Raw genomic sequence first — 10,283 nt, 5'->3', positions numbered from 1 at the left:
TCCTAATGAGAGAATTCTCTTCTCCTGCTGTGCTCTCTGGTGTTCTGTTCACCTGAAATGCTGTCCTGCCATGCTGTCTGCTAGAGAACAAAGGGTTGCTTTGTGCCCTAGAGCACATGGAGGGCAAAGAGGGGATTTTCCTCCTCAAAATCCCTTGGTGATACCTGGATTATCACAATGGACAATCTTGAACTCTTGGAAGCTCCTGCATGTGGGAACTATGAATTATTAATGTTTAGTCAAGGCAAACTGCCCTAGCCTTTCTTGTTTGTACACAATTTTATTTTTCATGAAAATATTGACATGTCATCAATTTCATTAATATTTCAATTTTTACCCCCAATATCCCCATTTTACTCTCCCCCTCCCCGTGGCTTCCCGCAATGCTTCCCCCCTCGTCACTCCAGTATACCTTAAGATAACATCATATTCTAGTTTCAATATTGTTCTAAATATAATAGATTATGCTTTACATCCCAGTTCTTTTCTAGGTAGATTTTAAAGTCTCTCCATTCCTCATAGAATTCCTGATCTTCTTTATTATTCAATTTTTTTGTAATTTTGTCCATCTCAGCCATAAACAAAGTTTTTTGTATCCATTCTTCTAACTCTAGAATTCTTTCTTGTTTCCAACATCGTTGCCCTAGCCTTTGTTTTGAAATCCTTATGGTCTAATTGCTAAGCTCTGACTGAATAAACCTTGTTTTTAAATGGTCTTTGATGTTGTAATGGAGATTCCAAGCCTATTTCCTGTGCCTACCTGGCCACACGCTACCATTGAGTATTAAGTGTGCATCTCTGAGGAGGTGTTAGTGTGTTCTGTCCCAGGGGCTAATCTAAAGGTTTGGAATCCCTCCCTTGGGGAAAAGCCGGGACTAGTTAAAAAGGGATTCTGGTGGCTTATTGTTCTGAAATCCTGAGAGGATAGCATACCTCTCTGGGTTGTTGTTTAATGTACTGAAAAAGTGTGGGCTTCCCCCCTCATTCCTGGACAGGCTTGGGGGGCAGAAACCTATACAGTCCCATTAAGTCAATCAACTTGCGGCCACATTAAGGTGACCTTAGAAGCTCTTAGGTTGATTTGGCTGGAAAATGTCTTTTTATCTCTTTGCTCAATCGCTTTGTGGCTTTACGCATCACTGTGAAGTTTTTCTGTGATTACATGGTGTTAACCTGTGGCTGAGTCTTTAATTGTCAGTTGGTGTGCAGGGTGAGAGCTTCTAGGGTAAATATGCATTAAGTGGATAAATATTTCTGCTATACAGCTATTCACACTAAATATTACTCCTAAATTTTATTGTTTATCATAGTTGTCCTGCTGGATCACAGTTCTTAATTGAATAAGAACAAAGTTTGAGTCCACTGGCACCTTTAAGACCAACAAAGTTTTATTCAAGGTATAAGCTTTCATGAGCATGCACACAAAACCTTACACCTTGAATAAAACTTTGAGGTCTGAAAGGTGCCACTGCAGTCAAACTTAGTTCTGCTGCTTCAGACCAACACAGCTACCCACCTGAATCTATCTTAATTGAATAAGTTCTCAATAATTTCCCAGTATTTATATTTCCTAAAGCCTTCTTATTCCATCTTTGAGGCCTTCATGGCACATTACAAGCCAGTTTGGTGTAGTGGTTAGGAGCATAAACTCTAATCTGCGAGAACCAGGTTTGATTCCCCCCTTCTCCACATGCAGTCCTCAAAAGAGCTCTCTCAGGGCCCCCCCCCACCTCCCAGGGTGTGTGTTGTGGGGTGGGGAGATTGTAAGCCGCTCAGACTCCTTCGGGTAGTGAAGGGCAGGGTATAAATCCAATCTCTTCTGCTTCTATATTTAACAAAGCTGTTTTTCAGTTTCCGTGAGAACACACTTCCACATCTACTCTCATATTAGAACAAACCAAAGATTCCCATTTTTGGAATCCTCTCAGCAGCCCTCCCGAGAAACAACTGCAGTTCCAAACTGCCATATTATTCTTCCACAGACAGCTGGCTTGATGGCAATTAGAACATAATACACTAGTTAGTCGATGTTTACGCTTATTATATGAAGACAGTGTCTACTGTTGTGTAGTAGCATAAAAAACTAAGCATTTGCATGAATGACTCATAATTTCAAAAGTACATTAACTCTTGCTGGAAGAAATACTGTTTACAGGCATTAATATATTATGTTTCTAATGTTGCTGTTTCATGTTTTCTCTGTACCATAACCTGGCTTATCAAAAGTGAATTTAGTATTGCCGTATAATCGCCTTGCAGGTAATTCTTCCAGGGAAAATGGTCTATGTCTTCCTTCTTTTGTTTAGATGGGCAACCATGTTAGTCTGTTTGTAGCAGTAGAAAAGAACAAGACTCCAGTAGCACCTTAAAGACTAACAAAATTTATGGCAGGGTATTAGCTTTCGTGAGTCACTGCTCACTTCTTCAGATACAGCTAGAGAAAGTGAGTCCATCTGTCCTAATTATTGGAAAGTGGAGTGATTTCAGATGTCGAATGACATTAGCAGTTGTGACTGGATTAGGTTTGATATGCAGAGGGGTAAGTACATGTGGAGAACTCAGCACTGGTAACGAGACAGGAAAACTAGATCTCCATTCAGTCCAGCTGAATGCATTGTCTTGAGCTTCATTATCAGTTGCAGTTCAGAAGTCTCTCTTTCTAATCTCCCTTTGAAATTCCTTTGTAAGACCCAACATTTCAAAAGACGTGGAAAAAACTGTATGATTGGTACAATATAAATGCATAGCTTAAAGTAATGAAATTTTTGGTATTATTAATCTCTTTTAGTTAAATAGAAACTATGGTAAAAAGATAAGAGTATACAGAAACTTAAGCAAATTTATAGAAATTCTTTAAATATGGCAATAGAGTTTTGAATATGGCAAAAGATAATATACTGATCTCTTTGTATGTTTTATGTGTGTAAGTGGATGTTTGTTATTCACATGTTCTTTCAGAGCTGTTCTCTCAAAAGCAGCCCTCGAAAGAGCTCTCTCAGCCCCACCTACCTCACAGGGTGTCTGTTGTGGGGAGAGGAAGGGAAAGGAGACTGTAAGCAACTCTGAGACTCCAAGTAAAGGGTGGGATATAAATCTAATCTCTTCTAGGTCCAGGACTGATGACCTAAGAGCAGCAGTTCTCTTACAAAGGAACTCACCTGCTATTGTCATTTGCCTATTAATGGCACTCAGCATCTGAAATCACTTCTCAATAATTAGGACAGAGGGACTCACTTTCTAGCTGTATCTGAGGAAGTGAGCAGTGACTCATGAAAGCTCATAGTAAAGGTTTCCCTTCCTCAAAAAGCCAGTCGAATCCAACTCTAGAATTGCGGTGCTCATCTCCGTTTCCAAGCCAAAGAGCCAGTGCTGTCCGAAGACATTTCCGTGGTCATGTGGCTGGCATGACTAAACCCCAACGCGCACGGAATGCTGTTACCTTCCCACCGAAGCGGTACCTATTCATCTACTTGCACTTTCTTGCTTTTGAACTGCTAGGTTGGCAGGAGCTGGGACCAGAGACGGGAGCTCATACCTTGCCACAAATTTTGTTAGTATTTAAGGTGCTACTGGACTTTTGCTCTTTTCTTTTGTTTAGTTCAAGTTTTTCATGTCAGACTTCTGCAGCCCCAGAAAGAAAGGCTAGGGCCCATCACCCATGATAAACATCCTCAACCAGAAAAACTTATGTCTCATTTTAAAAGTTTAATAGTTTTTAACACATTATGGCACGGAAGTCAGCAAGTGCAGAAAGAAACACCACTTATTGCATCGGCAGCTGTTCTTCTAGGACTGACAAGCTCTCCCAGTTTCCCTAGCCAGCACTCAAGCTTTAGATTAAGAATGTCTGAAGTAAACAAAGTTAAGTCTGCCATGCTTTTGGAACAGACCCATATTCAGACCGCATATATACAGATGTACACGCAGACAAAGCCTCATTAGACAGCACGTGGCAAAATCAATGAACAGGAAGAGGCAGGAACCGATTGATTCATACTTGGTCATCGTCAGAGGTGTCGTGTGCAGCAGGGCAAGGGGGCAGAGGGACAGCCCTGTAAGAGAGAAAGAAGCAATGCCATTAATACTCTGGTTGAGAAGCTCTCCAGCCTGTAGGGGATATTTTTTGGTATTTGTGTATGTGGGCGCATGCATGGTGACTTCCGGCAACCCCTAGTGGGGCTAGGGCGTTTCAGAGAGGTGCCTTGATATTTCCCTGCCTCTGAGTCCTGGCCCTGGTATTCCTTGGAGGTCGCCCTTCCAAGTAACTTGCTAGGGTTGGCCCTGCTCAGCTTCCGAGATCTGACGAAACAGAATTGCCTGGGCTATCCAGGTCAGGGCAGCTTGTAGGGAATCTTTGAACCCCAAATATTTTTAAATAATGTTCACTCAGGTCTCATTCCCAGGACAGGGAGAAGAACTGCCAAGCCAGAGGTGTGCGCTACATGTAAATAGGCCGGTCTCCCTACCAGCTTGCCAGACTGTCTTCTGTCTGGTGCAGAATACCATTTGATCTTCTTTGTGGTCAGATGACCACTCGAAGATCACCAGTTACTGGTAAGCAACCTGTTTTTCTCCACAATTCAAATCCAATTCAACAGTTTTGCCCAGCACAGCAGCATTACAATACCGTATGCCGCGTATGGCCTTAGGTTACAATGCTATACATACGCGGCAGATTAGAAACTGAATCTGTCTTCCGAGACAGAGTGGCAGTGGCGTTAAGTTTACGCCCAGGGCTATTTTTGAAATGGGACAGACAGAACGATTCCTTGTCTGCATGCTCAGCATCCCAGGCCCAAAAAACCCCCACAAATACAAAAATGGGGCCATGGCAGTAGAGATTTGGGAACTGCCCTCTTCTAGATAGATGGCTGCATTCCACACACACCAAGCTATCCATACAGATTGTCCCAATCTGTTTTAGAACCAGCCGTTCAGTGTCCCACATTTCCAATCGGCTACATTTTTAGTTCAACCCTATGCAGAGTTCATTGCAGCTGAAATCAATGGCCTTACAGACTGCAGTGTTCAAATAATTGGCCCCATTTAGGAGGACACTAAAGTGAAGTGGGGGAGGAAAGACAGCTGTGCTGCACTATAGCCCAATCCTGTCAGTTCTTGGAAGCTAAGCAGGGTTAGTACTTGGAAGGGAGACCACCAACCACGAACCAGCAAAGGAAGGCAATAGCAAACCACCTCTGCTTCTCACTTGCCTTGAAAGCCCCTTGCTGGAGTAGCAACTTGGGCACTTCACACACACAAAGTGTCCCAGATTAAAGTGAATCAGCCTTTTATCTTGAATTGACTCTTAAGAGGATTTGGGAATGACATGCCCATAAGGTGTAAAAGTCTTCTGTAAATGGAATGAATCAACCCCCTAGCTGATGGCTCATCGCTCTGTTAAACAAACCGGGAGAAGCCTTTTGTAATGCGACAAATGGCCTCAGGCAATACATTTGAAAGTGAATGCCAGGAAACTTTCCCCCCCACTAATGTACTGATTAAGTCTGATAAGCTTGGGGAAACCACATCAGCATTTCAGAGCCCTTGTGATTCAGTCTTCACACAGAAGTCACCTGCTAGATTGCCTTACTAAGATAGCTGCCTGGAAACTAACTGAACCCATTTTTTTTTTAAAAGGCAGTTCATTAAAAAGAATGAAACAAGACTCCTATGAGACAGTCTGTTGGGTGTTACAAGTTAAAACACTTCAGTATTTACAGGGTTAATGATGTTTGTTCTGATCAACAGGAAGTCACATGTTTGTTTGTACCCAATCTGTTTAGACAATAGAATGCCCGGGAACTTTATAGCTAACTTAACAGTCTGATTGGAAATCAATGTGTCAAGTATTTAGCATATTGGTTTCTCCTTCCTGTCTTTGTTCTAATTGAAGAAGGAGATGCCACCGTTTCCTCCTGTTTACCTGTAGCTGTAAGCATAAAACCTAACATCTTATTCCCAGTATAAAGTAGCACAAAGAGCCCCCCCCCCCCCAAAAAAAAAAAAAAAAAAAAAAAAATGCTTTCAGGTATACAGAATGGGTCTTCACCAGGCAGTCATTTCAGGTCAGAAACTTGTTACTGGGAACAGGTTGATGTTTTCTGTGACCTGACAAATGTTGCCAAATGTTTGGGTGAGTCAATGCTTTATGTTAATTAGAAGGAGAGAAAGGGATACTCCAAGTTCATTGCCAGCACAGATGAGATGAACAGGAAAATCTGTAGGCAATTTTCTCTCAAGTAGTCTGTCACGTTTAAGAAGTAAAACTCGGCAAGGCTTCTTAAAAAGCTTCAGATGAAGATTTTCTCCCACAGGCCTTCACCCAAATTAAGAAAGTGGCAAGTGGATCCCATGATCTAGCCACATTTTACTGATCAATTGAACGCCAACATAGCAAAAAAATGTAATATGGTCAAGAGAAGTCCTTTCTTACTTTCTCCTACGCTTCCCTATTCCGCTGCATCCTGGTTCCTCATCGGAGACCTGGTTCTCTTTCTCTGAGCACTTAGAGGTCTGGCTGAAGAACTCTCCAATTCCTTTCTGCCACGGTGGGGTGGGCCTCGCACAGACGGGATTGCCCCCTGCGTACTTGCTTTCAGCTGCAAAAGTATAATTCAAAATACATCAGTGCCCCCAAAGATCACACTGAAGACCATGTCTACATAGTCTTCCAGTCCAAGACTGGGGCCTGGTCTACATGAAACAACTCACCACATTCCTGGCTGGTGATGCAATGTGGGTAACTTTCTACTAGTGGGACTTGTTAGCCATAGCGATATATACTGAGCAGGATAAAGGGTGTTTAACAATCATCCCACTCCCTTGGACCTCCGGATTCCATAGTGCAAGAGTCATTATTGAAAGAAAATGTAGAAGCCATTATCTTGTAGGAGAGCCACAGACAGAGTGTGTTGTTGTTTGAGATTACATGTAATCAGAACTCTACAGCCAACAGGCCTCATTGTCCACTCTGTCGTTTAAAGCATTGCAAGAAATATCTTACAAAAGATATACCAATTTATTGGACTACAGGTAATGTTGTAATAATTTTATAGCTGGGACCAGATGGTAAAGAAATCAGGCCACCTTGCTAAGTGCACTACATTATTACCATTTGGCTATAATGTTATGGTTAGCAGAGCAGTTTAAAGTGCAACTGGACCCAGTAATATAATCATCAGTACCTCTGCCTTTGAGAGACTGGAGAGAAGGAGGTTTTATTTACAAAACTCACAAGACTCCCAAAAACGCCCAGGAGAAGCCAGCAAGCCGCTTGGGTGATATCTAAGATGGCCCAATGTTATTGTTCACCAGGGGGAGGAAAGACACTAGATGCTCTGTAACTTTTGGAGATAATCCTAGCCAGATAGTCATGGTGGAACCGTGGAAGTAATACTTAATGCCGATAAATCTGCAGCTCTCCCAAGTACTGCATGGGTTTGCGGTCTCCTACCTTTTTTTTAAACTGGGAATCTAAAAGCATATGCTATAGAGGTGCAATGTGAAATCAGGCAGTTCTGCATGAAGGAGTGAGCAAAAGGATCCCGCTCACACCTGGCGCATAAATACCTGTTGGCAGCAGAGGCCTAAAGAACAGGCAATGGAGAAACAGTGACTCATAGAATGGAAGCATAATAAGCAGCTGTGCTTTGAGCTCACAAAAGCCTCAATTGAAGTCCTTAAAGGGCACATTAAGAGAGAGCACAGCGCACAGAATGGGAATGATCATTGTGTACAGAACAGCTACTGCTCTGTGGACAATTTTTCATATTCTGTAGATGCTGGAAAGGAGAAGAGCAGCCAGCAGCCATCTTCAATGAGGGACCTCATCTACACATCTACCAAGGTGCTGTTTTTCCTCGTGAACGTGACCGTCGCACAAGGTTCAGAGGCTGCCATGTTGTCGTACACATCCAAAACACTGAACCCAGCAAAAGCTCCAAACACACTCACCTTTCCGCGAAGAAGGAGAGGAGTCCACATTAGCGCTACTGGAGCCGAAGACTTTCCGAGGAGCCCTAGCGGCCACCACTAGATTAGAAAAAAGAAAAAGTGGTTTTGGGCTTCCAGGTAAACAGAACCAGTGTTCCCTCTAAGCTGAGTTAGTGTGAGCTAGCTCACAGTGTTTTAGCCTCCGGCTCAACCATTTTGTTTGTCTTAGCTCAGGAAGGATGGCTCCAGAGCAAACTAATTTATACAGTAGTCAGATTGCTTGCTCATAACTTTAATGCCAGTGGCTCACAAAGTAGATTTTTTTGCTCACAAGGCTCCACAGCTTAGAGGGAACATTGCACATAACACACACAAAAATAACAATTTTAGCTTAAAGACTAACCAAATCTGTGGCAGGGTAGGAGATTTCGAGAGTCACTGCTCACTTCTTCAGATATGTGAACAATGATTCACAAAAGCTGCTACCCTGCCAGAATATTTGTTAGTCTTTAAAGGGCTACTGGATTCTTGCTCTTTTGCTACAGAGACTAACACATCTATCCATGTTGATCTATCTCCATAGAAGGTACCACATTTAGCCATACAGAATGGAAATAATCAGCATTGTGAAGAAAATTGCACAAGTACAAACAGACATCATCTTTCTCACTAAATGCAGGAGACTTAACATTATACCAAACTGTTGGGTATTACAAGTTGAAAACACTCAGTATATCTGGGGTTAAATGTTTGTTTAGGTTACTCACAGGAAGTCACACGTTTCTCATGTAACCAATGTTCTTTAGATGTAGAAAGCTGGGGAATTTTCTCCCTGATCTAGGAATTTGATTGGGACTAAAGTGTCAAGTGTCAAGGTGTATTACCATTTTATGGCTTCTCTTCCTGTCTTTGTTTGCTGTTCTGAAGAAGGAGAGCAGCCATAATCTTCTCTTCTAGTTTTGTCTTTGTAGAGTAAGGATGTAGCCGATTATGTTCTGTTATTTTCATCCCAGTTACCCTTCCCATGCTAGAATTTAGTAATCACACATGGACTCTCAGCCTGAATTATTTTACTCTGGCACTGCTGGACCATATTATCTCTGCTAAATACCATTTCTTCAATATCTCACTATCACCCAACACAAACTGACTGAGAATAAAAAATCCACTACAATCCCTTTCTAAAGAAGTGAGCAGTGACTCATGAAAGCTCCGACCCTGCCACAAATTGTGTTAGTATTTAAGGTGCCTCCTGGACTCTTGCTCTACTGCTACAGACAGACTAATACAGCTACCCACCAACTACAAATTAGCTTGCACATTGAATGATTCTGGGATTTTAACAGAGCTGTGGGTGCCTTAAAACTCTAGTGCTAGATGTGCAAGGGCTGACCTTCGCTGGAAACAGTGGTAAGACGGCACTTACTGAAGACAGCCTTGAAGCAGGGTACCAGAGAAGCTCAAGAAGCAGGAAAATGTTACAAACACACTCGAGATGCAAAAACACTGCGGGTTATGCAGACAAGAATGCCTAACAATTATAGCATTATAACAACTGTGGCACTCCAGTTCAAATCCTCAAGGTATTGTAGGCTTTGAACAAGTTTGGGCCCAGTCATTAGGTTGAACACCTCAAAGGGCTGGATTAAAAAAAATAGAATCAAACTGAGCTACCAGCTAAAGCCTCAAACAGATCCCGAAGTCCTGGGTGTGTTTACTGGGAAGTAAGTCATATTCAACATGTAAAGAACCTTAAACGTCAAAGAGGAGCCCAGGGGCTCTTGAAAACATGTTTTGATTAAGCGTTCCTAGACGCTCTGTAACTCAGCAACAACGCTTTTTACAATTCAGAATAAAACATGCAGTACTCTTTCCAGCGCCTCGAGACTCCCAGTTTTATTTTTACTGCAACGCTCTAAAGCTGCTCTTCCAGCAGCCTTAACCCAGGCGCCGATAAAACCCCCACACCCCGCAGCCCCTTACCTTTCCGGTAAGCCCCGCCAGTCCCCCCGCAGTCGGCCTTGGTCCGCACCATGTCGCCGCCAAGCAAGAATTAACAGGCACCCGAGACCACTTCGGTGTCCGGCCGGAAAAGTGACTAAGACCCGCGCTGTCCTAAGCGGACAACCCTTTCAAGCCGCCGCGAATTGTCCTTCCCGCGCGCGCGCCCTGCTCTCATTGGTCCGGCCGCAGCCCCCGACAAACCAATCACAGCGAAACCCGCGGCCCGAGCGGAGTTGGTGTTTTTTTGTTTTTTTGTTTCAAACTAGGAACTCGCCGTCTGACCAATCCGAGAGGGTCGCGGGCACCGCTAGGACTGGAAGCTTAAAAATAAAATAAAATTGTGA

The 10,283-nt window shown here is 43.0% G+C and overlaps 1 protein-coding gene across 1 annotated transcript; it reads right to left on the bottom strand.

The window, feature by feature from the left end:
* Positions 1 to 3,697: 3,697 nt before the first annotated feature.
* On the bottom strand, positions 3,698 to 10,069 carry KIAA0101 (KIAA0101 ortholog). Its single transcript, XM_015418867.1, has 4 exons — positions 9,919 to 10,069; positions 7,957 to 8,034; positions 6,437 to 6,602; positions 3,698 to 4,052 (listed from the first exon to the last, which is right to left on the bottom strand). The coding sequence occupies exons 1-4, from the start codon at positions 9,968 to 9,970 to the stop codon at positions 3,992 to 3,994; spliced, it is 357 nt and encodes a 118-aa protein (XP_015274353.1). The 5' UTR covers positions 9,971 to 10,069; the 3' UTR covers positions 3,698 to 3,991.
* Positions 10,070 to 10,283: the final 214 nt, after the last annotated feature.

This window comes from Gekko japonicus, unplaced genomic scaffold (assembly GCF_001447785.1).
Source record: "Gekko japonicus isolate JY-2015 unplaced genomic scaffold, Gekko_japonicus_V1.1 scaffold150, whole genome shotgun sequence".
Classification (NCBI taxonomy): Eukaryota; Metazoa; Chordata; class Lepidosauria; order Squamata; family Gekkonidae; genus Gekko; species Gekko japonicus.
This window is presented reverse-complemented; position numbering and strand designations above follow the sequence as displayed.

What these genes read in the sequence shown, in the direction of transcription:
- KIAA0101 (XM_015418867.1), bottom strand. Translation starts at nt 9,970, where the DNA reads ATGGTGCGGACCAAGGCCGACTGCGGGGGGACTGGCGGGGCTTACCGG. An exon ending in CTCTCCTTCTTCGCGGAAAG is followed by an intron (nt 6,603 to 7,956) that starts GTGAGTGTGTTT and finishes ATACTTTTGCAG; the next exon opens with CTGAAAGCAAGTACGCAGGG. An exon ending in ATAGGGAAGCGTAGGAGAAA is followed by an intron (nt 4,053 to 6,436) that starts GTAAGAAAGGAC and finishes TCTCTCTTACAG; the next exon opens with GGCTGTCCCTCTGCCCCCTT.